At 41.2% G+C, this 21,877-nt stretch overlaps 2 protein-coding genes and 1 long non-coding RNA gene across 5 annotated transcripts in view; 1 reads left to right on the forward strand and 2 right to left on the reverse strand.

The window, feature by feature from the left end:
* TFB1M (transcription factor B1, mitochondrial) overlaps positions 1 to 10,157 on the reverse strand; it is a gene marked incomplete at its 3' end in the record, with an annotated part of 39,069 nt that extends 28,912 nt beyond the window's left edge. For all 3 annotated transcript variants that reach the window (XM_084774518.1, XM_084774517.1, XM_084774519.1), the window contains exons 1-2: positions 9,773 to 10,157; positions 7,227 to 7,378 (exon numbers count right to left, since the gene is read on the reverse strand). In XM_084774518.1, coding sequence (XP_084630644.1) covers positions 7,227 to 7,378; positions 9,773 to 9,905 — 285 coding nt within the window. In that variant the 5' untranslated portion in view covers positions 9,906 to 10,157. The remainder of the gene's footprint in view (positions 1 to 7,226; positions 7,379 to 9,772) is intronic.
* Positions 6,258 to 21,877, forward strand: part of LOC311593307 (endogenous retrovirus group K member 6 Gag polyprotein-like) — a gene marked incomplete at its 3' end in the record, with an annotated part of 427,545 nt that continues 411,925 nt past the window's right edge. The window contains exon 1 of the mRNA XM_084774527.1: positions 6,258 to 6,678. The remainder of the gene's footprint in view (positions 6,679 to 21,877) is intronic.
* LOC311593731 lies at positions 18,549 to 21,558 on the reverse strand. Its single transcript, XR_014777822.1, has 3 exons — positions 21,359 to 21,558; positions 19,443 to 19,608; positions 18,549 to 18,651 (listed from the first exon to the last, which is right to left on the reverse strand). It is a non-coding gene; the product is annotated as an uncharacterized lncRNA (long non-coding RNA).

Genomic DNA, 21,877 nt, shown 5'->3' on the forward strand with positions numbered 1-21,877 from the left:
CTTCTAAGTCAGTGTTCGCTTCTTAAACAGGGCAAAGAAACCACAGTAGAAGCTCATTTGCCCAGCCCCATCAAGGACGAGAAGTGTGTGATTTAAGTAAATTTCCTTATGCAGTGTTCACACCTTCATGTGTCAGCATCCCTCTAGGAAGGAACTTGCAGAAGTTAATCTTAACACACTACACTGCCCAACTCTCTTTGGTAAGCCAAGACTACAGAAATCAGTTTCTTTCTTTTCTTGGTAACCTGAGGTACTAGAACAGGGGTTATGGAGGCTACGGCATCCCTTATCACTGAATGACTTTCCATTTGGTTTTTTACAGCTTTACTACCCTTAGTAACTGCTGTTACAACAGACCTGCTTCTGCACTCATCTCTACACTTCTGATTCACAGTGGACTAAAAAATCTCTTTGGGGCTGGAGAGATGGCTCAGTGGTTAAGAGCGCCACCTGCTCTTCCAGAGGTCCTGAGTTCAATTCCCAGCAACCACATGGACTCACAACCATCTATAATGTAATCTGATACCCTCTTCTGCAGATAAAGCACTCATATGCAATAAATAAAATAAATAAATCTTCAAAAAAAAAAAGAAATCTCTTTGGCTATAAATGATTTTGCTTACTTGTGGAGTTTTGTCCTATGATTTACTACGGTAACTTACGTGTTTAAAGTAGGCAAATTAACAGAAAGGCAATCTTCCTTTTCAAAAATGTACTACAGATTAAAAACAAAAATCTCATTATCTTTATAATAAAATGCAGACCTTTCTGCCACAATATCAAAATAACTTTTTATAAGGGAACACCTTATAAAGTGATCAGAAGGGAGATGTCAACAGAAACCATCAGTCTCCTGTCATCTGGCTCCTGGCCAGCAGGAAAACGGTAGCGATGACCCCAAGGTACCGAAGGGAAAGGCAAAGCTAGAACAGTTTCAACAGCAAACTGGAGGTCAAAGGCTAGTAAGGGGACTCCGGTCTGCACGCCAATCAGCTGATTTTCAACCCCATGAGCTCTCTGCCATACCTATCACAAAAAGCTTGACGCAATACTAAAATAGCCAACGGTTCCCTTTGTGTCTCCATGAATCCAGGAAGTGAGCACACAGCCTATTGGTTGAGAAGAATCCTTGAGCTTCCTATACTAAACTGGAATATTAGACACCAGACCTCCTCTCCTTCCTTAAACCAGCCAGCAAACACACACACACACAAATAAAATTTCAGGAGCCGGGCATGGTGGCGCATCCCAGAACTTGGGAGGCAGAGGCAGGTGGATTATTGTGAGTTCGAGGCCAGCCTGGTCTACAAGTGAGACCAGGACAGCCAAAACTACACAGAGAAATCCTGTCTCAAAAAACCAAAAATATAAAATAAATAAATAAATAAGTAAATTAATTAATTAATTTCAGGCTTTGTGTGTATTCTATGTATGAAACACTAAGCCTGTGTTCTATGCTATAAAATATATTTGCATAAATTTGCTATGGCACAGTATACAAGTAATTTTCTGACAATGAAATTAAAATAAAAAGATATATGGAAAAGCGCAAACTAAGTGACACATCTCTAAATGGCCCACAGGTCAAATACAAATTAAAAGGAAAAGGGAATTTTGAATGTCTGCTGAAAAAGTTCTCTACCCTAGTATCTCAAAGGCAGCTACAAAACAAAGTATTCAGTGGTCATCTTCATAAATATTAGCTATTATTATAGTTGTTAGTGGGTAAAACAAACAGAAAAGGAATTAAAAGTTAATTTTAATGGAATTAAAAAAATATGACGCTTCAAAATTTGTGGTTGTCTGACAAAGCAGAAATCTATAGCATTAATCTCCAAGAGAACAGGTAAATGACTCAGCGACCACCTTTTCACTAGCTACAGAGAAAGCAACAAATGAAGCCCAAAGCAAACAGAATGAGATTTCAGAGCAGGAGTCAACAACACTGAAAACAGAAAAGTAAATGAAATTATAGCTGTATTTTAGAGATCAATAAAGTTAACTAATCTATAATCAAGTCAATTAGAAAAATAAATAGGTATACATGAATGACCTGTATCATAGAAAGGAGAGGTGGCAATGGTTGGGCTAACATTAAAAAAAAAAAAATCAATACAATTCACCATATTAACAGATACAAGAAGAAAAACATTTCAATAATTCCAGGAAAAGCACCTTTTTGTTGTTGTTGCAAATCCAATATTCATTGATTACAAAAGGAGAAAACATCATCCCTTAACAAACTAGAAACAGAAAAGACTTTTCCTCAGCTGGAGAAGGAGACCTAGAGCAAACGCCAAGATCATAGTAGAGGTTGAATATTCTCCCCAAGTCAGAGAGAAGGCACGAGCGTGCACTCTGCCCACTCACGGTCAACACTGTACTGAAGGCCTAGTCCATGGTCAGACAAGAAGAAGAAACTGAGGCAAAGGGGTTAGAATGGGGGCAGAACTGTTTTTATTTGATGACATGACTAATAGACGCATAAACATAACAAGGAATCTACAAAACAGCCACCAATAAACAAGTGTAGTAAAGTTTCAGCATACAGTCAGATCTAAGAAGTCGGCAGCAATGGCCACTGGAAAGTAAAATAAAAACCAGTATTGGGTACAAGGGCATCAGAATGCATGAACGTCTTAAGTGTAAATCTGGCCTGTGCAAAATTTGCACACAAAGACTATAAAGCAGTGCCAAGCGAAAGTATAAAAAAATTAATATACAATGTTCATAGACCAGAAGATTTTCTCATTAGTGAACTCTCACCCAAATTAATTTCTAGTTTCAATCTAATTTCAATCAGAATCCCATCATGCTTTAATTACCTAATTTACTTTCTTTGAATATAATTTAGTTGTTAGAATCAAGTGGTTAGTTTATTCCTTTTTTTTTTTTTTAAAGCACAATTAGATTTTGATTTAGATGAGCTACCTTAACAGTTTGGTAGTTTTGTTTAAAAAAATTAACATAGGCAGAATATCAGACTCAGATATTGTACCCCTAGGTCTTTACTGTACAAAAATGAAAGCATGCACTTATAAAAAAGTTGCATGCTAATATTCAAATGGTTTGTTATGCTACTGCTAAGAAAGTCCATCAAAAAGTGAATATCTACAAAATTGGTACATTCACGCAGTAGAGTATTATATACCAACAAACAAGAGAAAGCTTCTGATAAATACATCAGCATTGTGAAAATTATGGGAAAGAGACACACAGTATTAACTAAAAAGTATATACAAAAATCATTACAGTCATATAGAATACTAAAAGAGAGAGAAAAGTACTGGGCATGGTGGTGCATGCTTTTTAATGACAGTACTTAAGAGACAGAGGCAGGTGGATCTCTGGGAGTCTGAGGCCAGTCTGGTCTACAAAGGGAGCCCAGGACAGCCAAGGCTCTTTTACACAGAGAAACCTTGTCTTGAAAAATCAAAACCAAAACCAAACCAAACCAAGCAACCCCAAAACTCCCCAAAAAAACAAAAAAGGGGAAAAATCTTCCTTACAGAAAGCTGATCCATTGTCAGGCCTTGGCAAAGGGAGAAGGAAGCAACGCATTGCAAGTTACACCTTCTCATGATCATGCCTGCCATCTTCACTGTGAGGATGATGCCACAACACGTCAGTAATTTGAGATTTTCCACTAAGTGTGGTTTATTAAAACTCAATTAAATCACAATAAAACAGTCAAAGTACTCACTGATCAATTCAGAAATATTAGCTATCACTAATGTATGAAACAAACAAAAGGAGACATTTATGACTTTATCTCCAAGTTCACAACTGGGAGAAAAAAATCTATTGTTTCAAGCTCCCTGATACATCCATCATAACACCTCCTTATTCTCCTTCAGGGCACAGATTCCTCTCAGTCACAAAAATGCAAGAAAAATAAACTACCAGGAAGTAATGACGAAGAACCACACAACCTAAGCGATATCGTTTAAACGTTAACAGAAAGCAACCTGCTGATTAGCAGTCTCCTGGATCAATTCTTAATCACCACAGGTGCCCAAGACATGGCGACAATAACTTGATGTTAATAAAAGTCCAATAAAACCAGGCATGGTGGTGCACACCTTTAATCCTGGCACTCAGGAGGCAGAGGTAGGCAGATCTCTGGGTTTGAGGCCAGCTTAATCTACAGAGTGAGTTCCAGAACAGCCAAGGCTACAGAGAAACCCTGTCTAGAAAACCAAAAAGATTCACTGAATGATTACCAAGGGTCAGGCATTCACTAAATACTAGTAACAATCCTATGAGTAAAGTAAAGCAAAACACACAGAATTTCCCACCTATAGGCACACACAACTAGTCAGAGTCTGGGTCAGTCTCGTCAGCCAGAGGGAACATGAATGTCCCTTACCATAAAAACCACCTATGCTGCTTTTATGTACTAGACATGTTTCCTCACCCCTCTAACACACGAAAGAGATGCTCCATGCTATTACCAGGTGCTCCCTCCCTCACAGCCACCTCATGATTATGCTGTAACAACTGAATTAATCTGCAAACGACATACATTCAGCCAGAAGATACTTTATAAATTATTACACTTTCTTTAAAAAATAATTCCACTAGCTTAGAAATCACTAAAAGGGAATCCTTAAAATAGATCATTCTCTTTCTGCTTTTGCTCAATTTTATGATTAATTTAGGACATGTAATAGAGCATAGCTTTACACATTGAGATATTCTTTACAGGAAAAAGGAGCCTATTTGGTAATTTAGTGCCCATCCTTTTTGTTTTGTTTTGTTTTGGGTTTTTTTTCCTCCAAGACATGGTTTCCTCTGTGCCCATCCTCTCTAAGGCAAGTTCCTTTCCTGCAAAAAAGACACTAAGATTTCATTTTGCTGCTTGAGAAATGGATAAGAAATCAAATGTACATTTCCTATGATTTATCTTGAATTAGCTTTGATATTAAAAAAAAAAAGTCCAAAACTTCTTGATAATCCATGCTATTTACTTTACTATCACATGACACATTTAGTCGGCTGTTATGATAGAGAACAGTCAATGGTGATTTTACTTACCACATGAGACACTGCATGCCTGCTTTGTAGCACTGACATGTAGTAGTGATAGAGGAATAAAGACCCAGATCTTTATCCTCGTGGCACGAACATCCAAAGGGGCGAGACCGACAACAAATGAACAAGAGCAATGTAGATACAGTGTGCCCAGCGATGGCAAATAGAGGTAGAGTTAGGAGACAGGGACTCCAGGGGACGCTGCAGCGTGAGAAGAGAAGGGTGCTGGTGGTCGCTCTTGTAATAGTTGGCCTTTAGATGTCTTTAGTTACAAACAGAGGGGACTCTATAAGCTGATGTGGGAATGAACACAGATTGTATTCACCTTCTTATTGATGGGAAAGATGCATATCACAGATGGGGAGATTTGACAGTTAGGAAGCCTCTTTGAGGAGTGAGAAAGTCAAGTTAACGTTCTCTGTGTCCACTCGGGGTAAAAGAATGAACACAAAGAACATCATCAGCTAGTCTCACCGACGCCAACAACCGAGGCACTTCCACGGCCAATGGCATGTTCTTCCTAAAGCAAACACAACACTAAACATCACCTTTGTTTCAGGAACATTCATCATGTGTCACTCCCAAAATCAAGTTAGCAATCTGAAATGAATTCTGACTGGCAAAACTAGATACAATTAAATATTATGCAATTATTTAACACATGAAAACTAGGGAAAGCCAGATGAGAAATACAAACTCACTAGGTATCTAAAGAAGTCAAGTGCCCACAAAATCCTAGATTTTAAATTTTCTCAAAGGTATTCCAACATATTCAAGTATTTGCATATACTAGTTTTGAACACATTTGCTTTTTTAAGTATAAGAATGTGAATAATCTTACTGTTTGCTCCGTTACAGTCACATAATGAATTGCTACTCATATGGCTTAAAGCTCAGAGCTCTTTTAAAGTTTTAGAATTACACAGAAATCAAAGGCCATTCAGTCATCTACTGCCTCTTATGAGGAATTTATGTACAAGATCTCTGATATAATCTGTCCCACTGTTTGCCAATGTTTTCAAAACCCAATGTTACTTTTATTTCAAACCTTCAGCCCTGCCTCCTTTAATCTCTACTTTTTTTTCCCTCAGGAATAATCAAAACAAGTTTATTCTCTAGGGCAAGACAGTGATAGGTAGCACTTCAGATTTCAGGTGAATCTATGATAGCACCGTGTGTCTAAGAATGCATGCAGAATTTCACTCAAACCCCACCTGCCAGGGACCAAATGGCCTGAGGCCGACCCCCACCCATTCAGCATTTGCAGCAAACATCCTGCTGGGCCACTCATTAGGTATGCAAGGCATCCGGCTTAGTCCTGAGAAGACAGCGATCTGATCCTGAGATAACCACAGAGACATCCTGCTTTGTCTCACCTGGAAGACCCCTCCCCTTGCAAATGTTCCCGGGGCTCACCCCCAGAAGATTTTGTACTTTTCCACTACTCTCCTTGCGTACCCCCGCCCTCCCTAAAGCAGGTTTTAAAAAGCCTGCCATTACCCTCAATAAACGGCTCTTGACAAGCAACTGTTCGCTTGAGCTCTACGTCTCTCTCGCCCATGTCTTTACCTACAGGTTGCGACCCCCCTCGACCCCCCAATAACTGACCAGCTGGACTGGTTGGTGGACTAGTTACATGGACTAGTTATTGTTACATGGACTAATTACCCACCTATGGTTCTGATTCAATTTCTTTCTTTAAACATAAAAATTCTCTTGTAAAAATGCTTAAACTCAACAATTAATTCCTCTTGATGAGGCTCTAGTCTTTATCTTTTTCATGTTTTGTGTGTGGAAATGCTTTCTGGAACCCAAAGAAAGTTCTCTAAAGTCATGCCAATTGGTCATTATTGACAATTATTTTTAGTCCTTTCTAAAGAACTGAGCTGTAATATACACAGCTTCTGAACAAAGAAAACCATAGAATGACTGATTTATTTAGCATTCACGTGTAAAGTGTTTTTAATTCAAACTGTAACCGACAGACCATTTGGTGATTCCTCTATACAATGCAGTTTTCTATGAATCTCTAGTTTACAGAACCCTAACCTTTGGGATAGGGCCTGGAAAGCTGCAGTTTGAGGAACTGTCTGCATAGTCCTTGGTCGACATGGAGACTTAAGAATCATGGCCTAAGATTTCATTTGATTTTTGCTTTAAAAAAAAAAAAAGAGACACTTTAAGTATCTCACCTGTAATCCTGGAATAAATCGAGTGTCCTTTTCAACCACCAGAAGTTCAGCAATATTGGCATTGAGAAGGGATCTTGTGATTCCCCCAGGCCCGGGACCCACTTCATAAACATAAACATCTGTTAGATCGCCAGCTTTCCTTACAATTTTGTCTAAAAAAAAATTAAAAAAGATTAATAAGTTTTAGTTGAGCTGGGTGTGGTGGCACATGACTTTAAGCAAGTCTAGGACAACCAAGGCTACCCAGAGAAACTCTGTCTCGGGGGTAGCAGGGAAGGTTTTAGTTAGCTTTATTATCATGGCAAATTTCATAAGAGTCCTCAAGTCACTATTGACTGTTTCACTCACTCTACACCAACACATAACAGCGATTAATACTCTATACCACTGTATTGCACCAATTCCTTAACTAAAGAGGATTATCCTGACAATTTCCTTAACTTAAATTTAAATGATACTGCATTTTCTGTTTTTCCACCTAACCAACCAGCTCCTGAGACTTAGCTAGATGATCATGCAGCACATTATACCCTTGGACACCAGACATCTGACTGTTTTCACAGGCACTCTTTCATCTTCACAGGTAAAAATCTGACAGGAGAATGCAGTAAGTTTTCATCTACAGTTATCTGGAGGTCAGAATGACAATCGCAATACATTCCTACATCACTAGGCTCTGAAATTTGTGTTTATTTATTATGCATACAGTGCTCTGCCTGCATGTCTGCCTACAAGGCAGAAGAGGGCACCAGATCTCACAAGATGGTTGTGAGCTACCATGCGGTTCCTGGGAGTTGAACTCAGGACCTTTGGAAGAAGAGCTAGTGATCTTAACCTCTGAGCCATCTCTCCAACTCTTACTCTTTTCTGTGGGAACCAGAGTGACAGGAAATAAAGGTACTTGTCTTAGTAAGCTCTGGAAGAGGGAGGAGGGAGGCTGAAACCCAAACTTAAGGGTTTGACACTGGCATCTTATATATATTAATGTGTTCCTCTGAAGCTTAAGAATGAAACCACTGGCTCAGAGGTTAAGAGCACTGGCTGCTCTTCCCAAGGTCCTGAGTTCAAGTCCCAGCAACCACATGGTGGATCACAACCATCTGTAATGAGATCTGGTGCCCTCTTCTGGCCTGCAGGTCTAAATGCAGGCAGAAACAGTATATATAAGAAATAACTAAATCTTTAAAAACAACAACAGTCTGTTAAAAAAAAAAAAAAAAAGAATAAAGGACCTAAGAACCTGGAACTCCCATGGACACATGAGAGAGAGAATTAAATAAACTGAGGGGCTGTCGACGTAATTCAGGCATGAAGCCCTGGGCTCCACACTCAGCAATCATGAACTGAGGCATTCACGGTGGCATATGCTTGTAATTTTAGCACTTGGGAGGTGAAGGCAGGAGGATCAGAAGTTCAATGCCATCTGCAACGTCGGGGGTTTGAGGGTAGCCTTAGACACAGGAGACTGTCATAAAAACAAACAAACCAACAAACTGTATTTCAGCCGAGAACGATGCTTTATATTTACTATGTGCTAAGGACTGGGAGAGGATGCATCAGCTTTAGCTTGAACCAAAGAATCTAGAACTGGGCATCTGAAGCTTCTTATAGGCCTTTTCTATCAAATAAAAGATGAGAAAACTCGAGTGGAGTTAACTGGTTTACCGAAATTAACACTGCTGTGGGCAGAATAAAGACTCCAAACTCACGAAATAAAACTACTAATTTATCTTTGTGACCCATGCATAATTTAATCAAAACTGCTTTGTCTGAGGAGGGGTGGTCGTGACACACTCTGCCCCCTTTAATGTGAGACTGTCGCCTCACAAACAACTAGTGCCCTTATTTACAACAGGTGCCCGTATTCTTACACGTGGATAGCATCACTATCACGTGGGTGGTAAGTAAATCAGCAAACAGCTGTGAAAACTCATCAAAACATGGGTGTCAAACTGGTGACCTTCACCCTATATAAATTTTACCGCATACAAGCTACTTTTAAAGAGGCACGAGGATGCCAATTTACTAAACTAGACACTCAAGGCTGGTACCATAGTCCCAGCACTGGCATAAACTGTATGCAATGCTTGCTCACTATGAATTTACAGAGCGAATATATCAGGAGGGAATCTTAGACTGATGAAGAAGTGGACCTTTATCCTATTTGCTATTTTGGATTCGTTTTTAAACTAGGTCTCTCTCTGTCTCTAACTGGCGGCAATCCTCCTGCCTCTGCTCCGCGAGTGCTGAGACTACAGGCGCGCCAGGTTAACGAGGGACAGATTGGGAGCACAGTAAAGAGGAAAACTGCAAAGTATAACTCAAATCCCGCTCCGTATAAGAGCGCGCGGGAAGCAACTCGGGCAGGCAGAGCGAGCAGCCCACCACAGAGCGTCGCCTCCTCAGCCCGCGAGCAGGACGCGAGGGGCAGCGCGCTCCCAGGGGTCAGAGAAGCGCTTGACGGACAGCGGCCCGGCCCGCCCGGTTCCATCACCCACCCGCGCGCGCCCACCCGCGAGACCCGGGCGAACGGACCACTCAGCCACCTGTCAGCCTCAAGTCCAGCAGGAAATTCTGGGAGAGCTGCTTCACAGCTCGCAGCCCGAACAATTTAATGATCTCCCGAATGGTGGGCAACGGGGGGAGACGGAAAGTGCCGAGCTTCCCCGAGGCAGCCATAGGGCCCACGCGCGCGGCCCGACCTCACGCCGAGGCTTCAAGTTTCCAGAGCGTGAAGGGGGCGGGGCATAGGAGACGACGGCCCGCCTCTGAGACCACCTTGTTGGTTGGAGAAGCTTGCCGGAAATGACGAGAACTTAGAGGAAGTGTGTGTGTGTGTGTGTGTGTGTGTGTGTACTGGGGGCTCACGACAGCGTCAGGCCCAGAGCGGTGCAGGCTGGGTGCGGGAGGGGGTGGCCCTGAGGGGCGTGGTGTTTCTGGGCGGGGCTTTGTAACCCCGCCCCTGGGAGGCTCCGCAGGCCTTAGACATTCCAAAGGTTAAATAAAACTTCTTTTGCTAACCAGAAAGGTGGGAATTCCTTGCTTGTTGTTTGCTGGCATTTACCCTTATAGGTTAGGTGGTTTTATTTCCTCGTGTCCCTCACTTTTCTCAGCCTCAGTGTTTTTCTTCTGCTAAGTGGCTCAAAATTGTGAACGCCACAGGAAAGCAGTCACCTTTTGGTGCATGGTGCATAATTTGCTGTCAGCAGTGGCCAGTTTACCACATCAATGCGTTGGCACCTGAAGGAGTTTCACAGGAGGTGCCTGATCTCATCAGCGGCGTCGGTGGAGAGGGCCAGCCGCTAGAATACAAACCTTTCTAACCCATCAAAATGTATATCACCTTTTGGGCCGGGCGTGGTGCCGCACGCGTAATTAGTCCCAGCCCTTGGGAGGCAGAAGCAGGTGGATCGCTGTGAGTGCGAGGCAAGCCAGGTCTACAAAGTGAGCCCAGGACAGCCAAGGTTACACAGAGAAACCCTGTCTCAAAAAAAAAAAAATCACCTTTTAAAAATTAGCATATATTAATTTTACGAAGTTATGGGCTTGTTTGTGACTTTTCCCCTACAAGCACACACATACTGTGATCATATTATCCCCTTCATTACCGTCAACGGTTCCCCGCTCCATTTTCCTGCCCCTCACTCCTGATAATTCTTTACTTCCAACTCCTATTTTCCTCCTCCTATATTATTGGGGGAGGGGGAAGCACAGGTTATTCTTGTCTGAATTTGGCGTATTTCGTTGGAGATGTTAAATTAACTTATATCCAGCCATAGCATTTGAATAAACAAGTGAGTGCTGGCCAGTTAAGACGCCACCTTTAACCAATATCAGGGGACCAACTGACTCAAGTAAAGCAAAACTCCGTAGCTGTAATCAACTAAATTGTCTGCAGCTCATTTCTCTTTTCGAGTTAAAAACAACGCCTGACCTAATTTTAGAATTATCAATGAGAGTCATTCTGGGTCTTTATATATGCTGTACTTTTGTCTCCTGTCTTAAGCACTTGAAACTTTGAGACGTGTTATGATATTACTTGTTGTTATTATTTCAGATTCCCTTTTAAGTCTCTCAGTGGTAGTCTTGTGAAATAGGACACATATGACTAACATCCGTTTAGGGCGGGGTCTGGAAAGTGCGGTGAAGCCAGGCAACTTCCCAAAGCTAGAAGACCACGGATTCCAACTGTAGGCTCAGTGTATGGTGGTGGCCGTTTTCACGCAACACCAGCACTGTCAGTCAGTCTCGGACTACTGTGGTTGGCCTTTGAGGATTTCCTAAAGCCCTTTCATGCTGCAAGCGTTTATAATCTCCGACTTCCTCTCAGAGCAGCATTTCGTAAGTAAGCCATAAAGGGGTTATACTAAAAGAGCTCAACCGAAGAAAAGCGCCAGGCTTCACAACAGGCTGCTCTGGAGTTACCCTCTCACTCAATGTTACAGCGCAGCAAATGGGTAGATTGCCATGACATAGCGCTAAAGGTGAGACTTAGGGCCGGTCAGCCCCTTCCCCACACTTCCCGAGTGGTAAAGGAAGCGAAGCCAATGGAGAAAAGCCGTTTAATACGTACATCCAAGTACCGAGAGAAGACAAATTAGAGTTCTGTCCTCCTATGCCATCCGAGAAAACAAAAACAAAAAAGAAGAAATAAAAACTGTTAATTTTTATCTTTATACGTGGGAGAATTTTATTTTATTTTATTTTTAGCTTTGGTTTCACTTGCAAACTGCTGCATTGATTATCACTGAGTCACACATTGTTTATGTTTCTGGTAGTTTCTTAAAAAAAAAAAAAGCTGGTGGAAAAACCAAACTACTACAGGTTTCTTGGAGAAGTGAAAAGTCCATGCATCTGCTTTAGTTGTTGCTAGATCAGCAGCGACAATGGGGTGACTGATGTCCCTTCTTCCTTTAGAAAACAAGGAAGTGGTGGGAGTCTCCCAAGATGTCATGAGAAACCTGAATATTTGATTCAGAGATATTATTCTCTATACTCCACCTAGAAGGCATCTATTCAGTCTCTTGTGGGGCTTTTGCTTGTTTTTTTTTTTTTTTTTTTTTACTCCTGTGTTCCTGTGGCCATGAGACAATTATCCCTGCCCTACTGTGAAGAAATGCTGGCAAGTGCAGCCATTTGACCTCCCCAGCGTCACACAGCAATGTAGTTAGGGAAGACAAGCAGAGTCCTGCCTGGCCCAAGTTCCAAGTTTAGTAGCCATACTCCTCACATACTGTATCAACTGAAATTATTCTAAGTTTATTAATATGCTAAGTTTATGTTACTGAAATATATAGAAATATGAATTTAGGTATAGGCTTAGACCTGTAGTTTCCATATGACTACCTAAAACACAAGATAAACATATGCAAATCTACCAAACAAATGCACAGGGCTTTATTATTTTATAACAAGGAATGATGTAAAAATCACTACTCTTTATGTTGTCTGGATTCATTTCTTTCCAGTTCAACTTATTCATGCCATACTATACCATATATAATTGAATTTTCTCGTAAGTTTTCTGGATTAAAAAAATCTGCTCAAAATCTGTGTCTTTATCACTCAGGTGAACATATTAAGTATGTCTGTTTTAGTTTTCATTAGCTTGGGAAGCCACTGAAGTTGAGTCATTTGGCACTAGGACTGTCACAAATACACACACTATATGTCAGTCATAAGAAGGACGTTCAGATGACCCAGGATGCAATCCCATGAACTCTTAAAAGCAGTAATATCAATCTAAAAAATTCAAATGACCATAAATAGCATTTTAGATTCTTAAGAAAATTTCCCCAAATCTTACTAGGGATTTCACGGTGCCATCGTCACTAATCATCATCTGTGAGGCTATGGCCCATTTACAAAGCTGTGTCCCAGGCTACTTCAATCAGACTCTTTTAAATTCTTTGTTGAAGTTTCACAAAGACATCCAGTCACTGCCCACTTGCTGGTAAATGCTGGAGCTGAGTCTAAAATGCAAATCTTTTGATTCTACTGTGTTTTTTTTTATTAACCTTGTATTAAATAATTATTGAATTAAATAAAAAATCTATCCTAGGAAGGTTTTCCAAGTTTTTAATAATTCTTGAGATCTAGTTTTTATCACCATAAATATCTGATCTTAATCCTTTGAATTTCAGAAAATTATGCATAGCTCCCTGAAAAAGCCTGTGAAATCAGCAGGGGGTGTTTTAGTACTATATTATCCCTTAAAAGAGAGCTATGCAGTTTCATCATTTTTGAAGCTTTGAAGTATCTGCTTCATCTAGATACAGATTTTAATATGCTAAAATATTATAATTAAGACAGAAATTGCTAGCCCCACCTACCTGTGAAGATGAGGCACTGCAAGTGATCCATACTGAATGTATTGCGGACTTTTGATTTGCATGAATCCCAGAACAGCAATCCAGGAAACTTATTATTTTAGCTATTTATTTTAATGAAAATGCATATGTGACTTTATTGATATAAGCCATTTAGTGCCTGTCTATGGGAAAAATGCTAATTCTAAAAGATTGTCATTTTGAGGCTCGCTGGAAGAGACTTGAAAGCTACAAAGACCAATATCTTCCTGCCATGTGGGAATTTTCAGAGAAAATTAAATGTGGTTTGGAATTGCCAAATTGAACTTTATAAAATGTCTATTTTGGTATGTGAAGTGTCGTTTTCCAGTAGTATTTTATACTTCTATACTATGACTCAATGCTCTGGAGAGACGTTAAGGGCTGTACTTACCACACATTTAATTTTTTTAAAAAGGCGGTTTGATGCTCATTGTTCACAAAGGAAGCACGTGCCCTACCTTGAGGGAAGAAGAAAAAAATACAATAATTCTGAGCAGACTGGGGATAGATAGCAGAGCAACCCTTTAAAAATGTGGGATTTATCACTATTCCAGGCAATATTTGGAAGCTTGCTTATTGCCCTCAAAGACCTGTGAATTATTGTCAAGTATCCTAACAAAGTGAGCAAGGCAAGCTGCCTCCCCCCTTCTCTGGGAAGGGGGATAGTGAAGTGCACTTCATTTATTATTACATGTTATCAGATAATTAAGAAGCACTATTGATTTTGTCCACAGTGATAATGGCACTGTGGTCACATACCTGGCTTAGAGAACATGAATGGGTTCTTCTTACAACAGAGCAAATCTTATGTGGATGAACAATAAGCCAGCAACTGATAAAGACATTGTAAAGATTAGCCTTTATCATCTTTTAAACCTCGATATTTCATTGACAAAAATCTTTGGAATAAATACAGTTATTTATATGAATACATTTGCAATGAAGATTTACTGTGCATTAGAAGTGTGATGTGGAGGCCAATGGCTGTGTGACTAGGAGTCTGGGTTCAATTAGAAAATGCTTATCCTTACTTAATGCTTGCTCCTCTAATAGGCGTTGGTGAGCAGGCTAGGAAGTAAGGCCACACCTATTCCTTTTTTTCTTTGTCCCAGATCCCTTATTCTTGCTCATTCTACCTCAATATCCAGACCCAAATTTGTATATTAGTCATGGGATTAGATCAGTACCATATGTCCATTAGTGTAATCCTTCTTCATGTCTTGGGGACTGCACCTCTCGGGTGCCGTGAGAGCTATGTCCTCCTGTAGACCTAGGCTTCCTCATCCCTTTCTTGCCACTGACACTGCACCTTCCAGGCAGGCTTAGGTACTGAGATGCCCTCAGCCATCAACATCAGCCAGTATCCCGGCTCCATGAAGAGGAATTCTTAGCCCTCAATTCCAGCCAGTGTGACAGCTCTTGGCCTAGGGTCTTGGTGTTGGCCCTAGAAATTGAAGAGCTCTCTGGAACTTCTCTGATGACCAGGACTCATGGTTGTTTTCTCTGGTTCCTTCCAGCCTTTTGTCCTTCAGCCTCTCTTGTTATTTCTCACCTTCCTCTTTTCTACCTGCCCTGGCTACTCTTGAACAACTGCCCATCTGTTTTTGTTTTTTTTTTGTTTTTTTTCTATAGCTGTCAAAACACTGGCCGCCTTATTGCTTTCACAGACTGGCCCGCTAACTGCTCAACTGTCTTTCCAACTGTTGCTGAGCTGCACCTTGTCACTAGCTCTTCTTGTAGGACTAAGAGAGACATGACAAGGCCAATTGAGAAATGGCTCTTATTGGTCCTGACCCTGGCAATGAGAGACAGCCAACTAGTGTCACCAGATAACTCTCTTAGTGATCCTTAGCAGCCTGCTTAGACATCCTAGGAAAGGAGGTTTGGATGAAATCATAGCCATTTTTAATTGGTCCAATCATAGGCTCACCTTTTAACAACAGCTTTTCAACATGCACCGAATGTCCTCGTTTACAGATGAGGACAGTGAAATAGCCAGAAGTTGAGTGTTCAAGTTCACCTGACTGTAGACAGAAGAAGTTGAACTTGGGTCATCAGCCTTCAGGGGTAGTGTTCTTCACCTTCGCTCTGTGCCGACTCACAGGGACTGTTGGAAGCCACCTGTTCTCCATATGGCTATGACAACTGCACATCTTTCCCCTGTTAATATGCTGACTTCTCTTGCTGCCTCGATTGTATGGTTTCTCAGTCCGTGGGTTTGAATAGGAATGAACCCAATAGACTGATATGTTTGAATGCTTGGCCCATAGCGAGTGTCACTATTGAAGGTGTGGCCTTGTTGGAGTAGGTGTGGCCTTGTTGGAGAAAGTGTGTCACTGTGGGCATGGGCTTTGACGCCTTAGATGCTTTAGCTCTGCCCAGTGTGGCACACAGTCTCCTTCTGCTGCCTGCTGATCAAGATGTACCATTCTCAGCTCCTTCTTCAGTACCACGTCTGCCTGCATGCTGCCATGCTTCCTTCCATGACAATACTGGACTTAACCTCTGAAACTATAAGCCAGCCTCAATTAAATCCCTCCTCCCCCCACCCCCAGAGACAGGGTTTCTCTGTGTTGCCTTGACTGTCCTGGAATCGCTCGCTCTGTAGACCAAGCTGGCCTCTAACTCACAGCGATCCGCCTGCCTCTGCCTCCCGAGCGCTGGGATTAAAGGTGTGCGCCACCACCGCCCAGCTAAATATTTTCCTTTTATAAGAATTCCCATGGTCATGGTGTCTCTTCATAGTAATTAAACCTTAACTAAGATGCAGTCCAAGATTGTCTTGTCTTGGGATGTTTGTTTCCCTCCTTGGAATTTCATCTGCACACAAACTTTCCCACATTAGCAAGCCATCGTCAAACTGAGAAACCCATCTGTCCCCCCAAATCCCTGCATCCTGTATTTATCAGCAACTTCAAAGTTCTGTTAAAACAGCAGATCTGGTGCCTGACTCTTAATGTGTACTGCTGGCATTGTCACGATCTGGTGCCTGACTCTTAACTTGTACTGCTGGCATTGTCACTTACATTTAGGCGACGGCTTCCATCTTGATCTACAACCCACTTATATTCAACAGCCAAACAACCCTAAAAACATCAACTAAGCCACCTATCTACATGGGTCCATCCACTGCATGTAAAGTCAGGGTCTAGTACGTTGCTAAGACCTCCAACGCCCTCTCCATCTCACTAGAGCCATCTTCCCAAGAAGCTAGGGTCCCGCGGCTTTCATGTCCCACCATCTCTCTCCTCCTCTCTCTTCTTGCACCATGTGGTGTACCCTGCCTGGAACCATCACCTCCCACTCTTCAGCTGGCTGGTTCTCTCTCTATCTCCCCTGGTCCCCTCTTTCTCTTTTCTCCTTCCCTGCCTCATCAAGGGAATATCTTCATACAGAGCTTTTATAAACAAACTCTAACAAGAGAGATATATTTAAGTGACCTCTGATGAATTTCCCGCCAAGCCTTGGCTTTTCCATCACTTTCTTTGTTTTTAAAGCATGGCTCTGAGTATCACACCCATTTTTCTCCAAAATAAATAAATAAATAAATAAATAAATAAATAAATATTTTCTTTTATAAGAGCTGTCATGGTCATGATGCTTCATCACAGCAATAGTCATCCTAACTAAGACACAATGCCTTCAAGATATGGGAAGCTTCTAGTAGCTGGAAAATCCCAGCATTCTACCCTTTGAGTCTCCAGGAGGAACTGCTTGCTGTTGACATCTTAATTTGTGTGTGTGTGTGTGCTACTTCAGACTGCTAAACTGAACCATAAGATAATATATTCATGCTGTTTAGAGTCACTAGCTTTGTCATAATTTGAGGCAGCAGCCATGGAAAACTAATCTGGTTTCTTCAGCTGTGATGTGAACAGTCTAATAGATACCTCGCAGCACTACAAAGCACGCATCATGTTTCATTATACTTCCAGGATAACGCCTGGAATGGACCAAATACAGTGGTCCACACTTTGAAAGCATTTCATTAGTGTTCTTTTTTTTTCTCCTCCCCTCTTCCTTTCTAAATACACTCACCTAGAAGATATACAACCCGCTATATATATATAATCATTGTGAACTGTATAGTGTCGAAATCAATACTCTGCTGGCATTGAAATCAAATAAGCATCATGATGTTCTCCCCTTATTGTTACTGTAACATATGACAAAATAAGCTCAGAGAATTACATACTCATTTAGTATTCTGTGGCTCTCATGAAAGATGACTGTCTCTTCTACAGATTTTTATTAAGCTTGTCTGTTGCATATAGCTCTTTCTTCTTTGGCTTCATTATTTAGAGGCATCAACAAATTTAACGCCAGACAGTTATCCTAGGATGGAATTACAACCGTTAAGCCTTAAAACAGATGTGTCATTCGATATTGCCGCTACCCAGTTATAAGGCTGCCCTCATTTCAGTTCACTTAGGACCTTTTCTTGTTCTTCCTTGGTGGAAGATCACGAGTAAGGTTTACTGGTTCCTATCTGTCAGGATGGCTTAAGTTACAAACATGTTCTATCAGATCAAGTGGCAAGGCGAAATATGAAGCCTCACACTGTTATTGTAAAATGTTATATGTGTGTGAAGTGTATACCCATGTTGTGGCTGAAACCTTGTCATTTTTTGATGATCTTTCAAGCAGTTTGTGTAGGAGTCATGAGTCTGGGGCAGTGAGGGAGGGAAATGGGAGCGCTGGGTTAGGGCTGGGAGCCCTGTGATAGCTCATTTATATTGCATTATGCTTTATTATGGCAGTCATATTGTATTAAGCATACCCCATCTCATCACATCATAATTTATATTCTATCTGAATTTAAAAGGCTTTTGTGGTTCCATCCAACAATTAAATCATGGCATAACCCAGTATTTCTATAGGTAAAATGTGTCCCAAATTCCAATAAATTTATAAATAAGTCCTATAAATTGCCCACCTGAGCTTTCATAAGTGTTCTTGTCATTTTTACTTTCTCGCGCTTTCATCTGAAGCCACTCTCGTGTTCCTCATGTGTATACTTCAGGCAGTAAGAAATGCCTTTTGTGATAAACCTGTTCTTAGTTAGGGCTTTATTGCTGTGAAGAGACAACACGGCCATAGCCACTCTTAGATGGGAATAGTCAATTGGAGCTGGTTTACATTTTCAGAGGTTTTTGTCCATCGGGAGGAGGCCTGGTAGCCATGGTTCTGGAGGAGGCAAGAATTTTACATCTCGATCCACAGGCAGCAGAAGACTATGTGCCACACTGTGTGCCACACTGGGTGTTGCTTGAGCATAGAAGACCCAAAAGCCCACCTCCATAGTGGCATACTTCTTCCAACAAGGCCACACTTCCTACTAGTGCCACTCCCTCTTGGCCAAGCATTCAAACCCATGAGTCTATGGAGGCCAAATCTATTCAGACCATCACAAACCTCATAAGCCACCCACCATCTACAACCCACCACCCACCATCTATACACATAAAAATTTTATAATCGTTCTGTACTATGATGACCTCTATTCTCTAAGTGATTCTATTTTAATCACTTTGTTAATTTAAAAATGATTGTTTCTATTTATTATAGTCATTTCCACTGCTTAATAGTAGGTTGTGACCTACAATTTGTAAAACACTGTCTTATTTTATCATTAATTTGTAAGCCTAAAAAATAGGCCATGCCTCATTGGCCCATGATGCCTGGTGCCTTTTCTTCATTCACGATGGCTATATATTTTTTCTTTTTCTTTTTTTTAAGTTGTGAAGATTCTATAGTAAAGATCATTAGCCAGCATTGAAGGTGGGTAACTGTTAAAATGTAGATGCTCTCAATGTAGTTTGCTATAAAATATAGTGTCTTATAAGCAAAAACAAATACTTCTTACCCACTCTCCTGCATGCTTTGCTTTTGTGTGGCTCCTGGTCATATTCTTTTCTGGCATATTACCCTTCTTTTCCTGTTGTAGGAAAAGGCCCCAACAGATCCCCTTCCACGTCTGAGGACTCCCTGGATAGACATGATCTGGAAGCTTGCACAACTTAGGAAGCTTCCTTTAAGAAAGAGAATCCAAGATTACAAATACTAGGTTCAGTGCCAAAGCTAATATTTATTTGGAGTAAGAAAAGAAATCACACAAAATAACAAATACCCAATAGCAAAATCACAGCATAACATCTCCAAAAGCAGCAGCAATATATATACATACATGTATATATAAGTGTGTATATAACCAAGCTATATAAGTTAATATATTTATATATCTTGACTAATATATAATAGCTTCACTTATTGAATGTTTTTGGAAGGTTAAAGAGGAAGTTCAGCACTCCTCCCTCTACATACATATGTACACACACACACATATAAGTGTACACACACACATACACACACATGTAGACACACACACACACGCATGTGTGTGTGTGTGTGTGTGTGTGTGTGTGTGTGTGTGTGTATCCAAGGTAATATATAATAGCTTGGCTGCTGTATTCAAGTGTTGAGTGTTTTTGTTGCAATTTACTTCTGGACCTAGAATAATTTCTATTGATTTTATTATTCTCCCTAATACTTTTATTTCTCATCCCATTACTTTCATTCCAAAATGTCTCTCAGTCCTTTAAATTATATATAGCAGGAAGGGCACTCCATATCCACTCAAAGCAACTCTATATCCTCTTAAATCAGGAGTTTATACTTTTGAATTTGTTTTGCTGAAATTCTCTATGACATCTTCCTAAACGTCGGTTAAAAAAAAAAAAAGTCTGTTCTTAAGTGAATGTCCCTCTCAGCGGCATTCCTAAAGGGCTCACTCGCAACAGACTACAGCCTGGAATGCGATGGTGGTCTTCGCTGATGGGGATTAAAATACCTTTGCAAGGTTTATAAAGACATAACCACGTGGGTACCTTCTTAGAACCTGCCCCAGAGTCTCGAAGTGCTTGTTAAGGGGAAATGCCTTGGCATTTCAACTTCTAATGCTTTGTGCTCAACCTTCCATCTGCAAGGAGAGCCAAACGTAGCCACCTCCGAGGACACTGTTATTAGGTCACCAAGGCAGGACAGTTTCTTTTCAATGCAGTCATGCATATCCCTCAAGGTCAGACCTCGGAGTGAAGAGGAGCAGAGGCAGTCGGGTACTTGGAGGTGCAGGGTGTGGGGGGCAGGGAAAGGCTGCTTTTATGGGCTTAGAGGGACTTAAGGGCTAGAGTCCTAGGGCAAAGAGGAAGGCCGCCGAAACAGTGCTGTACAGCTCATCTCAGAATGCCCAACCAGAAGCTGCGGTGGCTCCACATGCCCAGGCCCATAAAATAATGTTGGGGTAGGGGTGGAGGTGGGGGTAGGGGTGGGACGCTCTACCCAGAACCACAGCAGTAAACGAACTTGGAATATCCTGGGAAATATGGCGGTGGGCAAAGCTACACGACTTCTAAAACAGTGTGGAATCCAGTTTATCTAAGAATTCAGGAACTCAAAGTCACTTAGAGTGATGAGGATACTTCAGTATTATTGATCTTTCTTTTTCTTTTCTTTCTTTCTTTCTAAAGATGGATTTGAAATCGGTGGAGAGGGAATTCAAAGACAATATGGAGATAAAACATTCTCCAACAAAAGCGTCGGGAAAACAACTAGAGTTACACTCATCTACTGTGGTCCCTCGCCTCTTAAATCATGCTGGAGGTGGGGTGGGGCTAACACATTGAAAATGGAACCAATCTGGTAGGAAAAGTAGCAATAAGCTATAAACTAAACACGAAAAAGGGTGAGTTGTTGACACCAGGAAGCCATTTTCCTTCTCTGTACCTGAATTTCCGCCTCCCTCGGACAGGGACTCTTGAAGGTCACCTCCAGCTTGGAGGAGCTGTTGTCAAAAACAGGCGTAGAGTGGCATGAATATTGGTCTTTCTGTGGCATCTTGGCCTTGACCACAAAGACGACTTTTCTGTTGTTTCCTCTTTCTGCAAAGTGAAGGAATAGGGCTGGACCTTCTTTAAAGATGTCGTCTCTGCTCTTCCGGGAAATAAAGATCTGAAAGGAAAAATCTGGAAGGACGCTTGGCAGGGAAGCCCAGTTTAGCCACTGGGTGGCGATCTTGTTCCATGCCATGGGAAGTTTTGTAACAGTCGCCAATACTTCCAAAGTTTGAATTAACTAAGCATAGTAGAGGAAGATTTTCAAAAGGGTGTTGAGATAAAAGCAGGTCGGCAGAAAACCACAATTATGGAGGAATGACAGTAAAAAGCAAGGCCGACTAACAGAAATAAAATCCCATCGTCAAGGCAGTGAGATGTAGAGGGTTATATATGACAGGTGTGTTTGGGT

Source organism: Acomys minous (assembly GCF_964271855.1).
Source record: "Acomys minous genome assembly, chromosome: 3".
Classification (NCBI taxonomy): domain Eukaryota; kingdom Metazoa; phylum Chordata; class Mammalia; order Rodentia; family Muridae; genus Acomys; species Acomys minous.